The 26754-nt window shown below is 50.6% G+C and overlaps 1 protein-coding gene across 6 annotated transcripts in view; it reads right to left on the bottom strand.

Annotated features, from left to right (window-relative positions):
* Nucleotides 1-26754, bottom strand: part of CTBP2 (C-terminal binding protein 2) — a 155394-nt gene that overhangs the window by 41851 nt on the left and 86789 nt on the right. For all 6 annotated transcript variants that reach the window (XM_074338824.2, XM_019742176.3, XM_019742174.3 and 3 more), the window contains one exon: nucleotides 4397-4556. In XM_074338824.2, coding sequence (XP_074194925.1) covers nucleotides 4397-4454 — 58 coding nt within the window. In that variant the 5' untranslated portion in view covers nucleotides 4455-4556. The remainder of the gene's footprint in view (nucleotides 1-4396; nucleotides 4557-26754) is intronic.

Below are 26754 nucleotides of genomic sequence, written 5' to 3'. Positions count from 1 at the left end.
GTCTGCAGTTCCAAATTTATTCTAAAACCATGGCCAAGGAAGGCGAAACGTGGAATTTTATCCCTTGCAAGTAACTTCTACAAAGCTTTGACGTGACCGTTCTCCCTTCCTTTACTGCTCTTCTACCCAAGCACCACATTTCCCCAGTATATTCATTTACACTATGGAAGTCTTGTCTAGTTGACTATTGTGTATTTACATAACTAATGTAATTATCACTAATCACATAATTACTGGAAATGTGGATAATTGCCTGATCCAAACATATAATTATAATGTATAGCAACATTATGAATCCCATTTTAAAAATCCACGTTTTGGGGCTATTCAGAGATATTACAAATGACTGCAGACTACTTATAGATGGCAGGCTTCAACATGGTTTCTTTATATAGTGTTCTAAAAAACAAAATAAGGAGGGATTTTATATTGCTTTTTTTTAAAGAGAGATAAAGCCAAATAGCATAATAAATAGCAGACTCTGGCCCAGTCTGCAGACGACGCTCTTCCTATGGGAAATACAGGTCAACCCGTCCGCGCTGTGGGCTCCGATGGGTATGAGCTGGGCGCACCACCTCGGAGACCTAGAAGCTCTCAGACGTCTTTGCTTCTGGAACTTTCTGGAAAGGGCCACGAAGGAACTTTCTTGGTGGAACATTCCACTGAGACGTATTGTCACCACGACAAGCTCAACACCACCAGAGAAAAAGTCTGCTTCTACCTCATCCCTGTAGTAGGTTCTCTGACACGTCTTGTGCTCGGTGGGAAAGTGGACGTACAACAAGATTCCCCGAGTTTATACTGTCTGTGCACAAAACACACCAACTGGTGTCCACTTACCCCGCGTCCATCCAACCCGCCCATCATTCTCGGTCTCAGGAGAACATCCCAGTGTAAAGAATGTTGAATAGGACTGTTTATTTAAGAAGAGCTTCGTATCATATTTCTTTATTTTCTTTTTCCTCCTGCAGAGGACAGGAAAGGTCCTCTCCTGCGTTATGTTATGAAGGGGGCTTATCACAGCTCAGCTGATATAATCCTTGGGACCATTTTTCCACGTACGTAAGACATTCGAACAAAATGAAGTAAAATGAAATCTCTACTTTTTTCCACATTATATTCTCAACAGCCACAGGAAAGGATGATGTTTAGTGATTTATTCCACCATAACCCACAATAAGATGCTCTAACAAAAAGTCATCAGCAAAGCCATTGTGGTGTATTACAGCTCTACAAACCCAGGGCTTTTCTGAGTTACTTTTGCAACGCTGAGCGATAGCAAGTGCTCTTCTCTGACCAACAAATATTTGGGGCAAGTCAAACCAGCTCTGCCACGATGTAGCAACGTGTTAAAATTCTGATTGGTGCAATTCACAAATGCAATGTCAATTATGCCAACAAACAAACTAAGCAGAGGGGAAAACCAAGACCTAAGATTATACATCAAAAAGGGGAGCCTGCACTCTGGCTCTGACTGGTCTTATTAGCAGACCCTGCTCCAAAATAATTCTCACACAACAGCACTCTAGGATGGTTTGATATTAGGCATCGAGAAAGAGCCAAGAACAAATTACACACATGAAAATAGAAGGGTTGCTTTAAAAAAAAAATTAAAATCTGGCTTTTAAGTCGGCTTGTGAGACCATTATTCCAACTGATTTGGATGGCATCCCAAAGCCTTTGGCTGGTGAGAAAAGCAAAGCTACACTCTGTACTGTGTTTAACTCTTGAGCAGAAAAGTCCCCAGGGGTTGAAGGCGTCGCCCGAGTCCGATTCTGAGCAGACAAAGAGGACCGGAGCTCCACCCCATCTTCCCTGGGCTCCGAGGTGCAAGAGGAGCAAGAGGACGTTGGGACCCTGTGGGCTGGTGTGGAAGGTCTCAGGGAGGAAGGGGCTGGGCCTCGGAAGGCAGGTAGGGATTCTGGAAGCAGTTCCTGTGCAAAGATGATGCTCAGATTCCAGGCTGGCTGGGCTGGAGCAAAAGGGTCCATTCAAGAGAAGGAGGGGGAGGAGAGTGGGACCATGGAGTGTGTCAGAAGGCTTGCCTGGCATGGGACCCCACAGCCAGGGCTTCGCAGGGGCTGTGCAGCAGGCGGGAGGGAAGAATAGGAAAGAGTTTGTGTTCCTAGAGACCAAGAACAGGAAGACAGAGGTCCTACACGCCCAGCGCATCTCCAGGGCCATGCAGCTCCACGCTTGTAATCATCAAATCAGGAACAATGATACAGGGAGTCCTACAGATGGGGCGTGGGCCACTGGTGGGAAGGGGAGAGTTGTCGGTGGACTTCCACAGAGAAAATTCAAGTGCAGCTAGTTCACAGCCAGGCATGCGGATAGCTGAGCCCTTCAGGAAGAAATAACCAAATAAAGAACAGGAGATTGCCTGGGGTCCTGGGCACACCTGGCAAATGGGCACCACCTGTCCCGACCTACAGAAGGTGCTAAATCAGCGTGTAAATGCAAGAAGCGCCATACTCATTATGGCAGTTATGCTTATTAAACAAATGTTTGTGATCAGGAGTTTTAAGTTACACCTGAGTAACTAATTCCGGGTGTCTGTATGAAAAATACATTTACTGCTACCGTCTCAGGAACACTATTCCTGCGTAAAGGTGATACTCAAAGTTCTGTTATAAAAAATGGGTGGGCGTGAACCATGCTTGGGAGAGTGGGTCTGAAACACTGTGCAGCCCTGGCAATACAGAGGAAAAGTCACTGGTCCTTCAATTCCATTCTCTCCTCCAAAGTGGTTCCTCTCGATAAATACTGGGGTGGAGTCAGCCCCCGATACTAAGCTTGGAATGTTGATCCACTAGGGTTTTTTGGAACAGGGGAGTCCATAACCCAAAATGAAGCCCTTTTAGTTACCCTTTCCACTGCAGAGTAAAAGTAAGTTTGAAAACTTCCCCACACAAGCTGAACCCAGATGATGGGACGTTGTACAAACCAACCGGCCTGGGCGCTTTCACGATGTCAATGCTTTCCAAAGTCAGAAAGGCCAGGGAATTATTTGGGATTAAGGTGACAAACTAAATGCAATGTGTATCCGTCGGAGGTTTCTGCATTAGGCAAAAAAAAGAAAAAAAACCCTGCTAAAAATGGGTACACAGGGGAAATGGGAATATGCAGTCTGTATTAATAATATTGATCGTAACGAGGTGCAGCTCCCTCGGGGGTGATTATGGTGTTATGTTTATGTGGGAAAGGACCTTAAAGGGGACACATGCCACAGGTACTTCCGAGGAGATCGCTGCACCTACAACCTTCTTTCAGGGGGTTCTGGAAAAGCCCATCCATCCATCCATCCATCCCTCCCTCCCTCCACCCACACATCTCTATGTAGCTACAGAAAGCAAGCAAGTGTGTGTCCATTGTACTATTCTTTCTGTATGTTTGAAAAATTTTTAAATGTTTCCTTAAATCCTGAAGTGCTAACCCCCTTCCCCTGCAGCACAGCCCAGGACCGTGGGGGGCAGCCAGGGTCTCTTCTTGCAGCTCGAAGCTCTCGCAGGCTGTGCCGTCACACAGGAGAGCACGGCTTTGATTACCCACCCCACGTGGCATGAGCCACATCTACTTAAAGAACAAACAACTCCATATGGGCAGCTTGTGGGACACACATTCCTGTCCCCAAATTAGCGGGCCAACCAGTGTGCCAGCACATGCAGGGGCCTCGAGGAGGCTCCCTCCGTCACCTCTGTGACAAATCCTGCCGTGAAGCCACCAGGCCACGCTGAGCCACACGAGCCCAGCCCGGCAGCACCGGGGCCCGCAGGCGCTCAAAGCCCAGGTCCCCTCGCTCTGGATTTCTTACCACTCCCTAATTAGGAGAGGATGGTGCTTAATCAACATTTTAGAGTGTTGTCCCCAGGTTTCCATTAGATTTTAATTATGTTTATTTTCCCTTTCATGAATAAAACACTTCCAGACATTTTCAAAGATACCAGGAATGTGAACACAACACAAGGGGCAACACTGGGCTCCTCAGGAATGGTCCTGGAATTCACCCTTGTAAATACCGTAATTCGAAACAGAGCAAGCCCGGAAACTTCAGGAAGTAAAAACAAGATGGTCCTAATATACAGCGTCTTTCATATGCAAAATGATCTTAGGTAAGTGGAAAAAATGGGCCTTGGTTGGGGCCTACTCCCCTCCCCAGCTTTCCTCCTAGCCCCACCCCTACCCCGGAAGCCAGGCCTCGTCCTCCGTGAAGGTCAGGCCTATGGACCATGAGGCCAGGGCACTGGCAGAGGTGCCTGACAGTGAGGCCTTGGCTGGCGGGTGCAGGTGTGGTACAGTCTGAAAAGGGAACCAGTTCCCGCCAGGCGAGCGGGTCACGGACTCCAGGGCGAGGCTCCGCGTCTGGTTAAAAACCGCCCATCACGCTGGCTCTTACCTTCACAAATTCTGTCCAATCGCTGTCGCTTGACTTTGTGCTTATCCACAAGGGCCATTCTTTATCGAACTTTGCAACTCTCTGATTCAAAAGGCAAAGCGGTCCTCTAAGAACTTAGGGGAACTCGCAGGAGTCTGCGGGCATTACGCCACTATGAACCCTGAAACAAGGAGAAAAGAATCCTTACTCTCTGGACACCCTGGGGGCACAGGACACAGGTCATTCAGGGCTTTGCTGCCACTTTCTACAAGGGGACCTGCCATCTGGCCACTTGCTGAACTCCCTCAAACACTGGGAGATGGAGTTGCTCCAAGTCCATTGTCCCAATCGCCTGCCTGTCTTGTAACAGGAGGCAAGTGAACACGACCAAGACGGTTGTCATTTGTTTCTGCAAGCGCTAAATGGCAGCATCTGGATCTCTTGCTTTTAACTTCAGGGCTGTAAACACCAATTACCAACCAACCTGAATCGTAACAATTTGTACTCCACTGCCAGAGACCAAGCCACGAGGGCCAGCGGGGCCAGCGGGGAGCGGGTCTCAGGTGCACCTGGAGAAGGACACAGACATGCAGCGGGGGCTACAGGAGAGCTCGCTCGGGTCTTCCACCAGGTGGCTTACGGAACTTTCCAAACTGGCCCTCGGGGGTCAGGAGTCAGAGCCACTGCACAGCACAACACAAACCCCGGCCCCACGGCGGGAGAGCGGGGGCAGGAAGCCAGCCACACACCACCTAACCAACGTGTGCCCAGTGCCGCCTTCCTGAGCCTTCCTTGCATGTAGAGGGAGCCACAGATGGCATCGGCAAGGGCGGTGTCCAGGCCACTGTCCCACACCCATGGTGCTTCAGGCAAATAGCGGAGGCAGAAGAGGAAGAGAGGGAGGGGCTCCCTTTGGGTTGGGGTATATGGGACTCTCCAGAGGGAAACCCAAATGCCACCTGAGGATGGGGCGTGGCTATTCGCTGGTTTGTGGAGACAGTCCAGGGCTGTGTGTTGTGGGACCTGCCCCCATTTCCTGCTCATCCGATGTACCAGCCGAGGCCACAAAGCATTACCTGCAACCCCCAATGTCCTAGCTTTTGACTCATTGCTGCAGTCTTATTGTAACACACACACACACACACACACACACACACACACACACACACACACATCCTCAGTTATCCAGCAAAAGGGGGGGAGTGGGAGACAACAGTGAGGCTCCAGGGTTAATAATGTGGCCTGTTGTGTCGAGTCATCAATTATGCAAAACGATGGGAGTTGCGCCATCACAGGTCAGAATGCAGGTCTGACTATGGAAAGGGGGGTGATTTCCTGGTAGTTAATGGCTCATTTCCCAGCAATGAGGCTGAAAAAGGACCCCAAAGATTTATGGCCAATAATTACGTGACTTTCTTTAAATGTGGTAGGCAAAAGCACAATTTCTAATCACATCAATAATTAATGCAACATTCAAGAGATACCAAACCCTTTCCAAACCTGGGAAGTCCCCGCACCTGGAATGCCCATTCTGGATGAGTGAAAGGAAGGTCATCCTAAAGCCAGCTGGGTCACCACCTGGAAGATCTGGGCGGACGGAGGTGTCGCGGGCATAGTTTTTAAATTCTGGTTTTGCTTTTGCTGGACTTTATGACAGGCAACCATGCAAAGGGCCGCGTGACAGGCCGGGGGTTCCTATGTCCGGCCAACTTGAGCAGAGAGTAACAGAGAGAGGGGCAGGGCCTCTGGACCCGGGCATTTGTGCCTGAGACCAAGGAGATGGGTCCAGAGCTTGGCTGGCAGTTTCCATTTGCTCAGGTCCTGAGCTCTGATAACCAAACTGCAGCGTGGCCCCCTCTGGACTGCAGTGAAGCCAGACCCCCACCTCAGCTGCCTCATCAGAGGGGTGAGAGAATTAATTAGTTAATATTTGTGAAGTGCCTTAGAGATGAAAAATGACAGCATTATCATCGAAGGCAAGATGGGTTTCACACCCTCCTCCAATTCCCGGGTGAGGCGTAATCATTCTTTTTGCTTTCCTTTGAATTTTAATTTGTATAATTAGATGGCTTCCTGAAAAATTGATAACTAGAATCTCAATTTCGCAATCAAAGGAAATCAAGCATCAGCTTACACAAATTGTCTGTGTCCTATTATTTAAAAAGACTTTTTAAAAAAAAGCAACTGACTTCGGTGTCTGGCGTTTTGGGAGGTCGGGGGGGGGGGGATACTCTCTGTGGCGGGCCCTTCTGTAGGGCCCCCTCCAGCGGTGGCACCCACCCGTGTCTCAGACTGCCATGTGGACAGTGAATTCAAAGTCACAAGACCACCAGGCTGAGTCTGGTCTGGACTCGATGGCAGTGATCACCGATTCATGGATTTTAATCCCCCCACTGCCCCCACACACAATATCTCTTTTGAAGTAAGAATGTATAAAATGTGACATTTGCATCCTCCGAAGGAGCAAGCTCTTTACAAGGACGTAATCAACATAACGCTCTTCCAGATGACAGGGACAGGCCCTCCTCAGAGCCGGGCTGCGAGCAGCGGGTCTCGGGCTGCCGTCCACGCGGGGAATGCCAACACCTCACACCCACACCCACCTGGGCTCCCCCGGCAGTGCCTGCTACGAAAGCCAACCCCTGCCTGAGTCTCCACTCAGAAACCATGAACTTTGCTTGCACTGAATTTATCACCTCCATCACCAACTGACACCATCTAGTCAATGTTTAACCACAAATAAAGACAAACATGGGGAGAAAAAAGGGGGAATGTGTTACATTCTCCCACTTTTGTTGAAATTGTAATCCGTCAAACCACGGTAGTGGGTGGTGGGAAGACAGTTCGAGAACCTACTTGTGAATGACTGTGGATAAGCAAGTGCCATGCCTGTAGGATAGGGGTCATGCTACTTGGGTCCCAACACGGTGGTGAGGACCACATGGGAACGTGCATATGAAAGGGAGCAGAAGACACCACCTCACAATGTGTCACTTTGGCCTGTGGATTATTTTGAGCTGAAGGCAAGCAAGACCCAGCAGGTTCAGGAAAAACTCCTACCTCTCCCTTCATTACGGATCAAATTTAGATAGAGGGCCTGGCCCAGAAAGAGCTATTACCAGAGATAACCTTTTATACGGAAGACCTATCTGTACGGCGGGGCAAACATCTGCTCTTCTTAGCATCCTGAGAATCACCCTCCTGCCCTCGGAAGCCCCAGGCCCCTGTCCCTTCCTTAGCTGAGGGTGGCACATAAGCCTCCACTGCCCGACTGGCCCTTGTGTCTTTGGGGCTCCCATCTGTATGAAATTTGTTTGTTTCCTCCCATTAACCTGTCTTATGTCAATTTAATCATTAGACCAGTGAAAAGAACCTAGAAAAAGGGAAATTTTTCCTCCCCAACACGTGATCACGTTTGATGCGGAACAGCAGGCTTCGAGAATCTCCCTTTGGTGAGCCCCCCAACCCCCCCACCCCGGGCACAAACCCCACCATAGACTGTCCTTCCCTCTGGCTTAGGCTTGGAGGTAACCTCAGCGAAACTCAGGAAAGGTCAAAGACAAGTCAGGTCTTTCCATAAATAGGAACAGTACACCAACGCCAAACCTTACAAAACAAAACAAAACAAAACAAAACAAAACACAACAAAACAAACACACCGTGTTCTCTCTGAAGAGAAATCACAGGACCAACCACAGACAGGTCTGTGTTTTATTAGCTTGAGATGAGTTTGGTATCCGAGAATAATTCAACGTGTCTCAGAAGAGGAAAAATGCCTGGACAGAAAGCCACTTGGAGATTCTTGTTGTTCTATTAGAACCAAGCTACAGGCATGGCAGGTTTGCCCCATGTGGGTTTCAAAGGGAAACATGAGATTTAAGAAAAGAGGGAACAAAAAGGAAGAAAAACACTTCCCTTTTGCAACCACTTGCTTGGATTACCAAACACAAACAGAAACACTCAAAGGTGAGGGCAAGAGAAATGGGGTTTCCCCTCTTCCAACAAGGTCCAAAACCCGGGCACATTAGTTTTTACTCAACAGGACCATTAGCAGCTTTGCCTGCAGGGATCAAACCGTCAGAGCACACCTCGACCTCACCACTGCACCTTCTTAAAAATCTCAAATAGGTTTTTAAGATTCCCCCCGTTTCTTTATTCTAGTTCCTAGACTTCATAAAGATTGGGCAGATGAAGAAATTTACAGCAAGTAATTGATGTCTTTCAAAAGCAAAAAAAAAAAAATTCATCTAAAATGAATTAAACGTGATGACTCAAGCCTTCAATTCTTTCAAGGAAATCCACTTAAACATTATGTTAACAGAGAGAGACCAAGGTTCATGACGTACTAACGAATTAATTCTTCTCTCAGTTAAGCAAGCACTGCCAGTTCTCCAGGGAAGCCCTGGAGTCCTCAGAATGCACCTCATTGTTAAACCTGCAAGGGGGTAGGTGTGAAGTTTGTGGGGTTCAGATGCAACACAGAAGGCTCCTGGCCGGCCTGGCTGCACCAGGCACAGGGTCTTCCCCCTTCTGAGCCCGGGACCCCTACATGGTCGACACCACTCCCGAGGTCTCCTGCACCACAGACTGTAAGGCTCCCCGATGTGTCAACAGGCTCGTTCACCAACCTGTGAGTGACAAAGCAGGGTGGCACCCTGTCCAGGCTAAGGGGACACAGCGAGTAGCTGCTGGCACAGGCAGGGCTCTGCGGGTGGGGTGCCATGCAGCATATCTCCAAGGTCAGGGGGTTTTCAGTGCCTGGCGAATGCTGGCCTGCCGATGACCACTACCCAGAAAATCCCCTCTGACTCTCGTCCCAAATAAAGCCACAGGCCTTTGGGCTACTTCAAAAGAACCTGTTCCAGAATCTTCAGAAGCCAAACAGGAACAACAAATTCCTTTCTTAGAAGATAGCTGCGAGGGATCCTCTGAACAGGTGATCTGGGTTTTGTTTTGTAAATTGTACCTACAGAATCAAATTAAAATCTAGATACAACAAAATACATATTCTACAAGCATCAGGGGTCAGTGGGGAGAACGCTGGCCTATGCTTTGGCCAAAGAGTCAATATAACACCATCATCATAATAAAATCGTCAGAACTGTACTTTAAGGAAGAAAATGAAACTTCGGGGGAATGCAGCTTTTGTGGGAAATGAGCTAACGGAAGTCAATTTTGTAAAAGCCCCAAAGCTCCTACTGCTCCTTATTTCCTCAGTAGCTTTGGGCACGTTTGGTCTTTTGGGCAAGGTGAGACACATTCTTCAGACGTCAAGTAGCACAAAAAGCTGTACAGGGAAGTCTCCCACCCCCCACCCCCACTAACTGGCAGGACCCTTCAATACACACTGAAGCCTCACTCTGGTTCCTGGAGCCCGTCCTGTCCATCATTCGGCAAGTCCTGGGAGCAGAACTGCTTGTTTCCCCAGGGATGTCCAGGAGCCCAACCCTAGGGTGGCAAGGTCACACCCTCGTCACATGCCCTCAATCTGTTCCACGGACCCCACCCTCGGAGCTTCCTGGGCTGATGCAACACGGTGTCCCAGACAGACGCACACAGATAGTTCAAGTGTGGTTAGCACAGGTCCACTGCGCTTTTCCAACACCCGGAGGCCAGGCGTGAATCCTTGTGCGTTGGGGTTGTTAGCACACAAAGTATGTCTCCTGGTGTTAAATGCCAAACTGAGAATTCTAAATATTTCCTCTGCTAAAAGCGATCATCAGGCACAGGGGACCTGGGCACAAACGACTCATGGTTTTCCTAAATGACTGTTTTATTTGTGTTGTAACGAAAATTCAGTGTTGGGTCTTCTGATGCCGAAGAAAACGAGACACTGCTGTGTTGAGAATCTTCACACATTTTTGAAGCACTTGACTTACAAATATGCTTTAGAAATAAATGTCATAGTTTTAATAAAGTTTCCTTTAAAAATAAAAACAAAAACGATAAAGGCAAACAAACTTTCATTCAAATTAAGAGGTGTAAACAACAGCTTTCATTCCCAGTGGGTTGCGACTGACGCATCATAGAAAAATGGGTTAATGTCTCTTTTCCCAATTTTCTGACCCTTTCGTCTCCTTTGGCAAAATAATTCTGATCTGCACGGGGCGATGGGGAGTAGCCACGTCAAGTCCTAGGCGGACAGAGGAAGTTCCACCCTGACCCCACACTCCTCTGTTGTCACAGACAGAATGCAAGTAATCTTTGTAGGATGTTTACATCTGAGCGAGTAGAAGGGAACACCATTCAGAGAAGTATCTAGAACATCGGAAAGTTCTCATAAAATGACTGCAGGAAGACTTCCACCATGGTGAGGTCCCTCCAGGGCCCCAAAGATGACCGAGGGTGATGTCTGCAGCTGCGGTAGAGCTGTGCAGCCACACGCACTTGCTGTGGTCCCGAGCGGGGTAAACGCATGGGTAACTGGTGGTCACGAAGGGCTTAGACCTGGGGACTCAGGCAAGGCAGGAGCCACCAGCCGACAGCTACCTGGAGGTTATATGACAAACTTGTGCTAAACTTGAAAATACGTAGCCTATGGAATGGGGTGTGTGTGTGTGTGTGTGTGTGTGGGGGGGTGACAGCGAAGATTTAGCATTTTTAAGGCAACTTTGGGTTAATTTGGCTTATTCCAATATCTATGAATCGAGCTGTATTTAAATGTCTAATAAAGACAATTAAAAGAATTAGCTGGTTATCAAATAGCAACGATAGGATCTTAAATTTTAAAAAAAAAATCTTAATGTTAGCTTTTGAGGACGTCTGCCTCTTGATTCCCCGCCACTGGGAGGTCCTGAATCACCACCTTCCTCAGGGGACACAGCTGCTCTGCTGCCCTTGTGAGATCCCAGCCCGTTTGTTTCCTGACATGGTTCAGCCTGAAATCCCCGTGCCAGAGCACACTGGCAAAGCTAGTGTGAAGCTGACCTCCTGCTGCAGCCCTTCTGGGGAGCAGGCCCACCCAGAGGCCTGGTGCCCAGCGATGGCGCCCTTAGGCCAGCAGAGGGCACTGCACACCCTGCTCGGCCTTCACCAGGCTGCAAAGACAGCTGCTTTGCCAGGACTGGGCTTGTTCATTTCCATCCCAATTTGGACTCTGCAAGAAGCTGGAGCAAGAGAGACCAGAGGCCCAGAGGAAAGGTCTGAGAGGGTTGCAGGATGACACACTGCATTTCCCCTCAACCTCAGGATGCAAAAGGGACAGATACCTCCAATTACGGATAAGTTTGGGCTTTAGGAACATGACCTGTCAGGGGAAAGGGGGTGCAGCGGTGGCCCTGCCCATTGTATGCATTTCCTGGTGGCAGCTGAGGTTTGCCCTCTCGGGGCTGAGTGAGCTGAAATTCGGGCCATGGAGAGGTGGGTCTTGCAGCAGGGAGGTTCCCTGCCCTGCGTTGGGGTCCCTGACCCAGGAAGGGCCATGGGCCACCTTGCAGGGTGATTTTCCATTAGGCTTGTGCTTCTTGTTTAAAAATACATCAACGCAGAACGAGCCACAGCGATGAAAAATGAGAACAACTTGGCAGAGATGTAATTTATAAGGGAAGAACTGAGGTGGGACTGGGCAAAGGCCGGCAGGCTTTCCATCACAAACCACAGCTTCTGGGGCACCACACCCCCGATAAACTGGCGGCGGCTCCATTCTCCTTACCCTCCGGGATGTGTGCTGGGAAACTGGGGTGACCTCAGAATAGATAACTGTTTTCAGGAGACACTCATTTGGAAAGCGAGGTGGGAAAAAGTGGATTTTTCCCAATCTCCCCAGGGACTGGTTCTGGCCAGCAGTGCCAGCCTGGAGGCAGGGCCTTCCCTCTGGGCCCCTTATCCTGGACCTTGCACCTTTGTGGCTGCTGCCCTCCGACTGCCAGGCTGACCACAGCAGACGGGCAGCTGACCGCTCTGGTATTTTCTGATCACCGAGTCCTAAAAAGCCGACACGCTGACTCACACACACACACACACATGTGCACACACATGAACACTCACACACACGCGCGCGCACGCGCACACACACTCTCACACACGTGCACACACTCTCACACACACACACTCACACACACATGGTACATCAGCTCCCTCCCCACACCTCAGGGCTCCCCAGCGGTTCAGGCTGGAAAAGGAAAGGAGGGGCTGGTTTAGTCCACTGGTGCTGAAGTCCCCCCCCATTGGCAGGGACACAGGTCCTGCCAATCCCTACAGCTCACACCCGTACCACCATTTCAAAGCCAAGTTTGCCATAAAAGATGCCACTGGGCCACACGGCTTACTTGTGGCCCGACTCGGCAGGCGATGCCTTTGGAAGGACCCCCACACAGAGATGCCAGGCCGTCCACCTTCCCCAGGAAGCCTCAGGGATGAGTCTCTCTCTGCCCTTCTTGCTTGGCTTCTGACATCACAAGCCCCTCTCCACCTGGTTCCAAAACCACTTTAGGTGGGACTCACTCCGATGTCTTGGAGGAGGGTCCTCTGTACAGCCCACTTCAGCGTGGACAACCCAGCAAGACACGTGGGCTACCTGGTGGCCAAGGAGAGGCTGAGAGAGACCAGCAAGCACAGCCCAGGTAGAGGCTGACAACAAGGGACCTTCAAGCTGGTCTGATAAAAGTTATCACTGCGAATGATGGATGCCGGCGGCTCTTTGTCCCTTTTTAGAAAGCCAGTGTCTGGAAAAATTATCTCAAACGGTAGGAAGAGCTCACCCCAAACCCACGCACCTGCCTGAAGGAGTAGGGACCCAGCTCCCAAGTTAAGTGCCGGACGGACCACAGGTGGCCAGCTGAGGACCAAACCAGATTCCTGAGCAAACCTGGTCACACCCTACAGCCCAGCCGATGTGGCAGGAGAGCCAGCTGACCACGTGCACAGCTCAATGCATCAGTTTCTGCATCGAGGGGCCAACACTTAGGGCTTGTCATAGACAGGAGTGTCCACGTGCCTGGGCTGGCCCATCCTTTATTTCAAATGAGGTGCTGCTTGCACAAAGGCAGACACTCAGGAACACCAACTCAGGCCTCACCAACGGAGCACTCAGTTTGTTTTACGCTGACAGACTTTCCTCATCTGGGTCTTTACAAATACCTAAATTCCATCGTCCTGTTTCTCTACAAGGAAAGCCCCTGGGCTGGAGCTGCGGAGACACCGGTGAGCCCACACAGTGCCTCATGCAGGAGTTTTACAGAAACGGCAAGCAGGAGTCGGACACCCCTAACTCTGGAAGTCTTCTGATGGAAGAGCAGTTCTTCCCAGACCTTATCTTTCCAACCTGAGTCATCAAAAGGGAAATCTGAATGTTATATGTAGCTATTTAACAACATGAAATAAAACAGCTTGCAGCGAATTCATTTCACTTAACACAGTTTTAAGGTGGAGGATGGTGAGTGTCATGCAAACCCCAGGGGAGGTGGGCTTTGTTTGTATCTATGACTAACCACAGGGAGGGTGGCCGCACTGTCACAGGGAGGGTAGCTGCACTGTCAGATGGGGGCCGAGAAGTGAGTGACACTCCTGTGACACATAAATCCATCTCCGCTGAGCACACGTGAGAAGAGAAGAAGGGAGTGGCTGAAGAGCTCCTTGTGTTTTCATGTTTTAGGGAATTCCTGGGGTTTTCTTGAATTATTTGACATATTTTACAGTGGCCTCCAGGTCTTCGGGGGACAAGCGATGCCATTTTTATATTCATTGCAGGCCAGAATGTTCTGAGTTATGGCTAAAACACCCCTTGGTGCCGAGAGGTAGCTGGGATGGGGGGAGAGGAGGCAGAAACGCTTCCCATGAGAATTTTCCAGAGGTGGGAATCCTTGTCATGACGAACCGGGTCCTTCAGGAGCAGGGCAAACGTTGGGAGGTTAGGATGGATGGGGTGCAGGTAACCCCATCACCTGTTAGCTATTACAGCTCACCATGTGCTAATGCCCAAGGATCCGAATTTTACATGAAATCCTATTAAAGAACCCTTGACAAGGTGATGGCCGTTAAAAATCTGCTCTGAGCTTATTTATAGGGATGCTGCACCCAGGGGAGCCCCCGCCAGACGAAGAACAGACGGGAAGGAGCCTCCGCTCCGAGCAGGCAGGATTATCTGGACACGACGTTGATGTCTCTGGACCAGACACCACGTGAGGATGGCAGGAGACGACGTTCCAGGGAAAGGCGGGCTCTCGAGCGCCCCTCCTTGCAGGGCTGTGTCCTGCCTTAGCCAGACCCCACCGCACAGAGATGCGCTCACGGTTAACATAAGGAACACCCCAAAGGGCGTAACACACTTTCAACTAAAAGCCCACTGTCACCCCGGGTATAACTGCCTTCTAGCGATTAAGGTATGCCTCCCCCCCCAAATTCTGTGGCAGTCCTAAGCCCCAGCACCCCAGTGACCTTTCTGGAGACAGGATCCTTATAGAGGTAATCCAGTTAAACTGGGGTCACTAGGGTGCGCCCTAATCCACGATGACAATACGAAAAGGGAAAATTTGGACACAGTTATGGACAAAGACCATGTGAAGACACAGGGAGAAGAGCGCCATCTGCTAAAGAGAGGCTGGGATAGGTCCTCCCCTCGCAGCCCTGGGAGGAAACAAAGCCCGACACCCCGACCTTAGACTTCCGGCCTCCAGAAGGGGGTGACAGGAAGTGTCTGCTGTTTAAACCACTCAAGTTGGTGGTACTTTGTGATGGCAGCCTGGCAAACGCATCCGTGCCTACGCATGACACTGGGGATGACTGTCCCCAAGAAACTGCTCTGGGACCTTGCACCAATGATGCTTAGGGAAGCTCAGAACCACCTGGTGGGAAGCCTGGCTGTGGGGAAGGGGTGGCCCTTACAGGGCGTGATCCTGGATGTATCAGAGAGCCAAGTCAGCCCCAGGCCCAGGCAGGAAAACTCAACCAACACAGACGTGTGTGCCCCAGGGCTATGCCAGGCAATCAGAAAGGGCCCGCTGGTGAGCAAGGGGCTGTGAGCCCAGCAGCCAAGATCCTACGTGAGGACCTTCCTCTGTGTTTTCAAGGCAGATACACAAAAAGAAAGAAGTCTAAACGCACTCTCCTTTACACTGTGTCCTGCTCCCCAAATCTGGGAATTCGTTGTTTTGAACACACAACCACTGTGTCGTCTGTGTTAACACTGGGTAGATTTCTCCACCCGACTCCAAGGGGTAGGGAGAAGGGTGGCCCCACACACCAGCCCCCTTTCCTCAGTCAGGCGGCATTAGCTGCAAGCTGCTTTGTTATCTGACAGCAAACAGATGAGGAGGCTGTGCCTGAACGTCCTGAGTGACAACTGTCTATGTGGGCCAGACACCGTTACGGGTCTGGGTTCCACACAGTGAGGAGATGCGTTTCTGCTCCAAGGCAGGGATCCTGGACGCAAGCTGGACACTGCGACTCCAGTCACCTCCATTACTTTGGCCTTGGGGTAGCCTGTCCTTGGGAAATTCTGAACGGAAGCCATTTCTGACAGTAAAAGCATTCTCCCTGGCCTACCCTCAGTTATTCTCTTGGAACCAAAGTGTGACTACACACATCACAGCATGCAATCGCTGACCCCAAATATTTCTTCAAAATCAAGAACTTCCGAATAAATTCAAGCACAATGAATGATACCGTTTCCCCAAAAATAAGACTTAGGCAGACCATCAGCTCTAACGTGTCCTTTGGAGCAAAAATTAATGTAAGACCCGGTCTTATATTAATTTTTGCTCCAAAGGACACGTTAGAGCTGATGGTCTGGCTAGGTCTTATTTTCGGAGAAACACAGTACCACTGCAACCATCACTGACTCTCAGAGGAGGTGGGGGGGTGACTCCAGGTTTCTGGGGTCCAGCTGTGACTTAGCGTCTCAAGGGCTGGGGCTCCCTCACCTCCACGCACTGGATCCCCTGTGCTGTTGGCACTCAGACGTGGCCAGCAAACAGAGTAGATTCAAGATAACCCTCTTCCATCCTTTGAATTGCAACCGCCCCTCCCATCGTCAAACAGATATCAAGAGGACATTGGCAATGGGCTCAGGATACGTGTGGTCCTCTGCACACATGGTGGCCTCAGCCCTCCTGGGCATCACCCAACAGGACAGAAGAAGGGGCATGTCTGTGTGTGTGTGTGTGTGTGTGTGTGTCCATTGAGAACAAAGAAGGCCTCTGCCTCTCGAGGTGACTTCCTCAGGCTCACCCAGGACTGGGACCACAGCCCGCCCCTCCCAGGTCTATCGACGCTGCAACCAGCTCCAGATCCTGAGGCCTTTGGAGAAGCAAAGGATTCATCTCATAAGGGGAGACCGGGGCAAAGGAATGAGGCTGGCGTGCATTGGTTTTTTGCCAAGTCTGAGGTCAGACGCCTCTGGGCTCAGAGACAGCACTTCAGGTGAGGGCTGGGTGAGCATCTCACATTTCTGGGGAAGGGGAGCTCTCATGCCACCCACCTCCCAGGGTCTCTACTTGCCCTAGGCCTAGACTGGGGTTAGCCTAGGGGCCAGAGGGGGAAGGAGGGTCTGCACATTTGGGAGGCGAGGACTTCACACAGAGAAGAGACACTCTTCCCAACTCACACTAACAGGGAGCCAAAAGGCTGCCCTGTCTGTGGGGTGGGGGCACCGGCCAGCAACACGAGGGACCAGGTCTCCATGACCTGTCCAGCTTCCCAGGGAGCGTCCAGACCCAGCATCCCAGTGACGTGTCAGCTCCCTACTGCAGCCCGCTGGTGGCAGTGGGGTGCCCACGGTACATGCCTATGGAACATGGGGGAGGGGTTGTGAATTGTCAGGGGTCCAAGGAGGATTTGCAGAACCATGGCCCTTCCCCTAAGAGACCTATAATCTTCCCTCCTCTGCTTGATGCGGATTTCCTCCTGGCCGAGGAAGCCAGAACAAGAATCAGGACCTCAGGGCCCCCAGTGATCCCACGCCTGGTATTCAAGCTGTGTAATCTCTGCTTTTCACAAACAAGACAGGTGTTGGGGTGTCACCACTGAGATTACACTGTGTTGGGAATCCTCTCTCACTCACTTTCTCAGGGCAAGCCAGCTGCAGGGTTGTGAGATGCAGTATGGAGAGGTCCACCTGGCAAGGAACTGAGGGTGGCCTCTGATCAACGGCCATTGAGGAACCGAATTGAATAGCAAGAGGCCCTGGAAAAGGACAGTGCCCCAGGCAAGCCTTCAGATGAGTCAGCAACCCCTGCTGACAGCTTGACTGAAACATGAGAAACCCTTGTCAGCCAGGGCCCCCAGCTATGCAGCTGTGGACTGTGGGCTCCTGACCTGAGGAAGCCCTGAGATAAGGTTCCATTATTCTGAGGCTCTAAGTTTTGATGTAATTTGTCACACAGGCAACGAATGCAGGGAATGCAGATTCCCCCGCTATCTGAAAGCAGACTGTTCCTATGAAGTCTTTCATAAGCTGAAATAGTGTAAAGAGAAGAAACAATTACCACCAGTTTATACAGAAAAATATTTGAGCATTCCCAGACCCCAAAAGTAACCTACCGAATCACACCAAACGACACATAAAACCTAAAATAACACTAACATATAGGAAAAGCAGTGCCACTCTGTCTGCTTGGGCGTTAGCCGTCTCTGTAATGGAGGCTGCAAAACAAACACTGACCGCTATTTTCACTCTTTGCCTTTTTTGGTAAAAGCGAAAATCCTCTTCAGATTTCTTTCGATTTTTGAAAGCAGGTACGAATGTAGGTCTTTTCGCAAAAGCGAAGTAAGTAGCGTAATATGAACTTTTGAAAAGCGGGGGCCATCTGCACAACCCTTTACTCAATCTATCAAATTTACTATGGTCACTGAAATGGTACAGTTCAACAGGAAAGATAAAAACAAGAATACATTTGTACTCCAACGGCACCAAGTTTATATTACCTATAGGACAGAGAATGCTAACAGAAAGCCACCCAAGTGCTATAAATCCTTAGCTGCCCACACTGACACGAGGCCTGGGGTATATCCAGTTCTGTAAACTCCTGGGGAAACGCTACCCTCCACACATCAGCAGGCCCACAGGCCCAGAGGATGGAAAGTCGGCTGGGATTTTCACTTACCCCAGACGCTTAAAATAAATTCCTGGGCTATGCTCAACACACACAGACTTAACTAAGGCACCCCGGGGTCTTCACTCTGACTCACACACGCCCATAAATCTGGGGACATTAAAAAAATCTATTGGAGACCAGGCCCCACATTAAGAATGCTGCCTTCTGGGCCCCCCTCGCACGGTAATTCACTGGATAAACAGCCCTCTCGCTTTCTTCTGCTTAGAAGTGGTTCTTGAACTGCAGCTACTATTAAAGCTGAGCTCTCGGCATCAGAGAAGAAAGGATGCAGGTGACATGAAAGGCAGTCGGCTAAGAGTTCAGAGCGTAGGTGCAGCCCATTCCTGTGGCGTGAAACGGCAGACGGGGGCTCTGACATGCCAGCAATCCCCACCCTGAACCCCAGGGCACAAGTGGCCTGGAGTGTAGCTGCGCGCGAGCGCACACGCGCACACATACACACGCACACACACATACATGCACGCACACACACACATGCATACACACGTGCACACACACACACACATGTGCACACACATACACATACGCACACACACATACATATGCACACACATATGCACACACACATACACGCACACACATACGCACACACAGATGCACACATCCTTTTGCAACCTGACGGTTTCTTGGAACCACGGCATTTGTGGAACATTCTGAGTCTTGAGAAGTCAGGAAATCCAAACTGCTGCCCTCACAGCACCTGAGACTCTGCACCTCCAGGCCACTCCCAGCAGCTGCACGGAGGCTTCACTGGTGCAAAAATCTGGAAGCCCCGGAGCCAGCTTCAGCCACACCAGCCAGGCTGAAGATGTGACAGCTACATCTCATTCAGCCCCAGTCCCTGAGCCACAACGAACATCCCCAAAGGCGGAGCTTGTCAGACCTCAGGGAGGGGACACCCGCCAGACCTGAGAGGGGACACCAGCATACGTGGGCCAAGACACAGACCAGCAAAACAGAGAGAGGAAAACTGGCCTGGAAACTCATCGAGAAAATAAAGTCCAGGTAGAACCATCTCCAGCCATTGCAGGGGCTCCCTCTGAGGGGCGGGACGAGGGGGAGTTCTCAACACACCGCTGGCTCCTCATTGGCTGGCATGCTTTCTACCCACATGTATGACTTTATCAACAGGCAGCACTTGCAGCGTGACCGCATGTGGTAGGCACTGTTGTTGTACCTCACCCAACACATACACAAGCAACCCGCAAACATTCTGCCGAATCCAATACATGAGGCGTCTACACTGCGGAGAACACCACCAGCACAATCGCCCAGCTGTTATCACACCTGTGCAGGTGAGGCTTTGGGCGAGTCCCCAGCATGCCAGGTGCTCACAGGACAACCCTCACCCCACACACTTTTCAGAAGAGTGAGCCCCAAGGATGTCCAAATCCTTTAAGGTAAGGTCACAACCCAGAGCTCTGAGGGGTCAGGGACGATGGCTCAAACCTCACTCCCCCCAGTAATCTGCTAGCCCCCCAGCGATACGTCATACTCTGTGTGTTAGTGTCACATAAAGGCTCAAATACCAACACCATCTTCCTGCCTTCAGAATAGATACAGCACCTGGTCAGGTGGCAGTCTGCTCTCTTAGATAAGGGATGTCAGCTATAGAAACTTCTGTAGGCTTAGGACCTTCACCTCAGTCACTCCCATGCCATCGACTTGTACAGGTCACACCCATGACCCCCAATGCTTGACGAACTATGATCATGGCACATATCCACACGCAATGCTTACGGATTCTGGAAGGTTCTCTCACAGCAACTGCTGTGAGTCTCCATTACACCTTCCGTGGAAGCCACAGCTTTGTTCCTGGGGCGCAGCTTTGAGTTGTGGGTCCACCTGGCTCTGGGGTGGGCTTACCTCCCCCTACCAGGTCCAGGGGGCAAAAGAGAGTTGGGCAGAAACAGGAGGCAGTTCTCAGAGGGGAACTCAGGAAGGGTTAAACGGGTTTCGAGAAACAAAACTTATGAAAATGGCCTCGATACAATTTGATGAGGTCAGCGAGTAGAGAGAGGCCTAATGACACTTGTAAGAAAAAACATCTGTCGGTGTCGAAAGGTCGGCAGGAAGTGAGTGGGATTTATGCGGCTCTGATTGGCCAGGCCAATACTCCTAGAAAGAGACACACATGGCTTAACTTAGCCCAGAGGAACAACAAAAAACCCCTTTCAATTGTCCTCCGAGCAGCCCCCGCCTCCCTCTAAGCAAGAGGCCACGCTCTGAGCTGTGAAATCCGTCTGGGACCCTGCCTGGCAATTAGCGCTTTGTTCATTCACTGATCAGCCACCAAAGCTAAAACACTCCTGAATGAGCAGCCTTTGGGGAATCTCGCTGCGTGCGCTCGGCTCTCTGGGCTACGAAATCTCCAGTTTGACTTTTTGGTTGGAAAACAACTCGGGTCACTTGAAATGGCAATAAATCCATCACCACAAAAACCAAAACAAGAGGTTTCTTTGGAAAAACAGGAAGTCCTGGTACATAACATGGCTTAAAAATAGGGCCAAGTTCATTTGTTGACAAAACCCCAGCCTCCAAAGCCCGTTGGCCCAATTAGTCCGAGATCCAACTTACCTTTTAATCCTCCGTCAGGAACCCATCCGGTTCCCTCGGGCCACAGGCTGGCCTGGTCTTTGTCAGAGCTGACACAGGTCACAGGGCCGGAGCCTGGCCAGGCTTGGACTGCTTCCTGTCCACACGCCCCAAGCAGAGTCTCCAGAGAAGCCAGCCCCCAGCACTGCCGCTGCAGGAATCAGGCCTGGTGCTTTGCATAAACTGGGGGCCATTGCAGGCTTCTCATCGGAATCCCGGAAAACCTGGAGGCCTTCTGGAATTAGTGTTCGTTCTTCATTGACGGCTCCAGAGTTCTTTACTGAAGCGCCGAATGTTGGGTTGAACTCCGACTGTTACTTGAACTTACTAACCCCTGTACAGCGGGCAGAGCAGGGCGCGGCTTCACCCTCTTCTGAAAGAATGAGTCTCTTTCTTCCTCTAGACCAGGCGGGAAAGCAGCCAGGAATTTACTGCTTCCATTCTCAGACCCAAAGGTTCCCACTTTAAAGAACACAGGCACAAAAAAACGCCCCAAGAAATGTGACAGAAAGTTCTTCGGCCGACAGATAAAGCTATCCCTGCGCACGAAGCAAAGCCTGCATGTGTACCCACAGCACTGTCTCATAAGGGGTATGCCACCCCTCATGCCAGCCCTTCCCCACTCATTTCTGCCACTTCCTTACTAACCACCAGGCACCAGGAGGGCGGTGTTACCACAGCATAGCATGAGTGTGCCTCATAATTATTCCCTTGTTAACACGTGAAACCACACGATGCATCTAGACCAGGGGTGTCCAAACTGCGGCCCGCAGTCCATTGTTAATTGGCCTGCAGCAAATTCCAAAAATATATTTAGTTTACTTAAATAAACCAGGTGAGGCAATACGTACTTCACCTCGAGTGAGTGGCCCGGCTGTTTGTGTATTTTACCGCATATGGCCCTTGGTAAAAAATGTTGAAAAAACTTTGGACAACCCTGATCTAGAGAGACATCAGAGACTCGGAGTCAGCCAAATTCTTAGAGACACCACCACCACCAAACTCCACATTCCATGTCCGTAGGGCCACTGTCACAATGCAAAGCATTTCTTCCCTGCCACCCGGGAAGGCAGGAGGTTTCTGCCCGTCACAGCCTGTGTAGTGAGCTAAGTAACTCTCCCATGCAGCTGCTAACCCAAAGGGGAATTGAACAAAAAGTCCAGGCTTAAGGAGAAAATGCGAGTTGTTTCAGGATGCTGGTGTGTTGTGTTGGTTCCGAGAGGGGGAATCAGCTGCTGCTGCTGCTGCTACACGAAGACTAAGAGGCAATTTCATGTCCGAAATGAAAATGAAAATTCAGGTGTGTGGACAACTATGACAACGTGAGGAAACAGAATACGTAACTTTGACAAATATCACATTTTAGATAAAATTTAGCTTGGGCGCAGACCTGCCACCACTGATCCTCCCGGACTCACAGCTGTCCCGGACAAGGCCAGCTGCTCCAGGAAACTGTCCACAGTGCGCACGTCACGTGGTCGTGCTGCCCTCAGGAGCAACCTTCCAAGGACACCAACACTGGAGCGAACCCCGAGCGGCCGGCCTGCCCCGTCTGCAGGGCAGAGGCTTCCGGGGCCTGGAGAGGGGCCTCCAGCCTATGTCTGGGCTCATCGGGCACTGGGCAGCTGGAGAGCCAGGAAGGGTGCGTTTGGGAGTCTGTGTGGACCTAGGTTTGCTGCTGTTCTGGGGGAGACATGTGGGATGAACTGTGGTTCAGGACTGACCTGGAGGCCGTGGCCCCTCTGAACACACTCCCCTGGCCCACACCTACCAGGGGCCAAAGGCAAAGAGGCCCCTGCACGTCACGGAGGGGCTGTCGTACGGTGGCCGCTGCCAACTGCTTACTGAAGTCATTCTATCGAAGAGTGAATATAAAGAATCTGGACGTATGTGAGTGTGTGGCTGGCGGACGCACACACACGCCACACAGCCATTTATTTTCAGGCACTGTGCCCTGTTTTTACAGCCCACCGAAACTCTGCCAAGGGGATCCACAAAGGGGAACAAGAGGGCGGCAGCCACTCTGGCCACCGCGGCTTCACACCTTCGCGACAGATGCGATCGCGGCTTAACTGTTTGCCGCCATGCCTCAGAGACAGAGATCATCAAATAAGTCATCTGAACTTATTTCAGTTCAAGTCCTTTTTCCTTTATTTTTATTAAAGAAAAGGTCTCGAGTGACTTTTAAATAGAAATGAAATTTTCTTACTCACCACGACTGGTTGTGATATTCCACACCCCTCTGCTGAGTGTGTGTGTGTGTGTGTGTGTGTTTGTGAGAGAGAGAGAGAGAGAGAGAGAGAGAGAGAGAGAGAGAGAGAGAGAGAGAGAGAGAAAGTGCTCACCTACAACACTGGTTCTGAACAAGTGACCAGCTTGAAACTGTTGTAGAAGGAAGTGGTGAAGTTCAGGCCCCAGAAGTGAAAGTTCTGGAGCCTCGATCCGCCTGCAGGACGTGCAGGGCAGTCTCACAGAGGGGGACCGAGTGCATCCTGTGTGGGCAGAACCACAGCCGAGGAGGGCGACGACGCATAGGGGGTTTCAGGTGGACAAAGAAGTTTCTCACAGTCAAGGAAAGGCTCCCCCACGCCCCCCTGGAGAGACCCCACCCTCATCCTAGAGGCCGTGGGGTCTAGTCCAGGACTGGCCTGGTCAGAGGCCCCGACCAAAGAGGCAGGGGCACTAAGTCATAGGGGGTCGGGGAGGGAATGCAGTCTCACACCTGTAAATGTGTTTTCCCTGTTCTAGAGTCTTCCAGCCTGGCCCAGAGGTGTGCCCAAGGGCACCCTGCAGCCAGCCCCTATTAAATCCAGGTTCCCTGTGGCCCTTGTAACCCTGAGCTCTCACGGGACGGATTCCTGCAGAGGCAAAACAGCCCTGGTATGTACCATTTTATTTTCACTCAAAACATCCTTACTGGGGCCATCCCAACAAGCTGAGCATACGATTTTCAGCTAAGGCCTTGGCATTGTCTCGGGATGTTTTCAGGACTAAGCAAATTGCTAAAGCAAACATCTTATTTTCGTCCGCTAGGACAGCCAAGCGCTGTAAAAATATTTCCTGATAGGACTTCCAGGGGAAGTGCCCCCTCTGGTGGCACCGTGTGCACCCGACACTGTTCAGGGGGAAAGCTCTCTCTGGGCCCAGAGGGTGTGAGGCACCCACAGTCCTTGGAGGTGGTTTCTGCTTCAGGAGCCACCCTCAGAAGCCAGAGAAGAAAGAAGAGGTGGGTGTGGGGTCTCCCCCTGTCCCCCCCCCCACTCCCAGCGCCAAAGCACAGCCACTGTTTGAATCCTGGGAGTCGCAGGCGGCTGTCGCAATAATAACATCCCCAAGTTTAAGAGTCCTGGGCACAGCTCGCAGCGCTGCATGTATCCACTCCTTCTTCCCAACAGTCTTAGCAAATAGGTGTGTTATTAGCATCACTTAAAACGACAGAGCTGAGGCCTAGAGCAGAAAACTGCTTGCAGAGGGAGGGACCTTGAACTGAGGCAGCGCTTTCTGCTCTGGTCACACTCACGAGCCTCTGTGCCAGGCGCCTAAAGTCATGGGCATTGCGGTCAGAATCCTCACAGGGCAGGACCTGCAGGGCAGAACCGCAGGAACGTGCAGCTGCATCCTCAGAGGAAAATGGGGGTCCCTCACAGGAGCGGCTCGTAAAGGTCAGAAACTGTTAACTGCTCTTCAGGCGTGACACAATAATGCTATTTTTGCTGTATCTTTAAAAGAAGGAGTCCTTCTCTTTTAGGAAAATAAAGTGAAATATTTACTGATGCAATGAAATGACAGCTAGGATTTGCTTTAAAATAGCCTGGTGGGATGTGTGCAGGATGCACATGAACCGAGACAGGCCGTCGGTGGCTCAGTGCCCAAGCAGGCTGCAGGGGATGTGGGTGTTCAGTGTACAATTTTCTCTGCTTCCGTGTATCTCAATTTTTCTGTAGCTTTCTTTCTTTTTTATAAGCTCTCCATCTGTAAAATGGGGACAGTGTCACCCACTTTGCAGAGCTGCTGTGGGGATCACGGACACGGAAGCAAGCTCGCAGTGCACGGCGGAACGTGATAAACGCAGCCCCACACTATGGTTCTGAGTAACGGGGAACGCTGAGCACCCTGCTTTGTCCTGTGGCCCTAAGGGCAGCACAGTCAACACCTGTGCGTAGATGATGGTTCTGGGGTTCCAGAAAGCAGACCAGGCCCCTGCAGGAAGGCAGTCTGCCCAAGGAATGCCTCTGGCAGCGACAGTGAGGACACCACACCGGCACCAGCCTCCACCCAGACTCACGACCAAGAGCTGTAGAAACATCCCACTTGATAAGAAATTCAGATCATTTCTTAATCTGTAAGCTACTGTGCATGTGTGTCACACACATGTCACGAGGCCCAGCACACCCCAACGAGGAGTGAACGTTTGCTCACAGCCTGGCTTTGGCCACACAAGGAACACACGAGAGACGGCGAGGGCACTGTGTGACAGTGCCCGAACACGTCGACTCACCTGGCAGGCCTTAAACTGAATCCTTTCTCACTGTGAAGTTCCTCTCAACATGCACAAAACCGGGGTAACACTCTAGGCCTCTTGGCGCCCCGCCAGTAGCAAAAATTAATTGCCACATAAAATTGCTGATTCCTACCAAAGGAAGCTCTACGATTTATCAGCCCACGGACAGCGCAAGCTCAATAGTGGTTTAACTACATCACCTGAGTTATTGCTGTGTTTTGTGTCAGTGACAGCTTTACTGGGAATGAAAGTTGTGCAAATTCACTCTCATAGGACAAACTTCCAAAGTAAACAAAGGCATTAGGCAGCCACAACTCCCCTGTGGGGAGCTGTGTCACACAGATTCCCAAAGCCAGAGGGTGTCTGCAAGGACAGTTGCCCAAGCACAGGGTGGGGTGGGGACCCAGGGTATTCAACCTGCAAGAGTCATCACCGCCCTCCCAGGCCACCCAGGAGTGCTGCCTTCTGACACCCTGAAACGTTGGCACCCTAACCGTAGCCCACTGTAATTTAATTACGCAACCCCACCTTCCTGTAGGAACCCAGTTATTTAAAATGCATTAAAAAATAAATGACTGCCGATTGCTTTTTTATTTTCTTCCAGGGCAATGAATTTATAATTAGCTTCTATGGTGCAGCTGACAATTGGACTGAGAGCAACTCTGCGAAAGCCAAATGACAGCGACAGAGGAAACGCCATGCTTTTCAAGGGCGGAAGACACCTCCATTCTATTAGATTATTAGTAATTGCGGTTTAAAAGGTTAAAAGTAATTGCAAAAACTGCAATTACTTTTGCACCAACCTAATACCATGTTTCCCCAGAAATCAGACCTAGCCAGACCATCAGCTCTAATAAGTCTTTTGGAGCAAAAATTAACACAAAAACAGGTCTTATAGTAAAATAAGACCCAGTATAATATAATATAATATAATCCCATGTCTTATATTACTTCTTGCTCCAAAAGACATATTAGAATAGCTGGTCTGGCTAGGTTTTATTTCCAGGGAAATACGGTAGCCGGAGGCACTTCCCTGGGAGTCCAGGCAGCCCCACTGTTCTCTGGGCTATTATGATTTTCCTCACCCTAATCCCACGCCTGGTGAGCAGCAACGGGCTGGTCTTTTTCTCACTGGAATTGGGCTGGGCACAAACAGGACAGTTCCCTCCCAGGGTCCACAATCAGTAGAACCCGCAAAGTTCTCCTTCCAAACTCCCCAAACTCAGGCCTCT

This window comes from Rhinolophus sinicus, chromosome 15 (genome assembly GCF_057876585.1).
Source record: "Rhinolophus sinicus isolate RSI-liver-muscle chromosome 15, RSI-T2T, whole genome shotgun sequence".
NCBI classification, from domain to species: Eukaryota; Metazoa; Chordata; class Mammalia; order Chiroptera; family Rhinolophidae; genus Rhinolophus; species Rhinolophus sinicus.
Note: the sequence above shows the minus strand (reverse complement) of the source record. Positions and strands in the feature narration are given on the sequence as shown.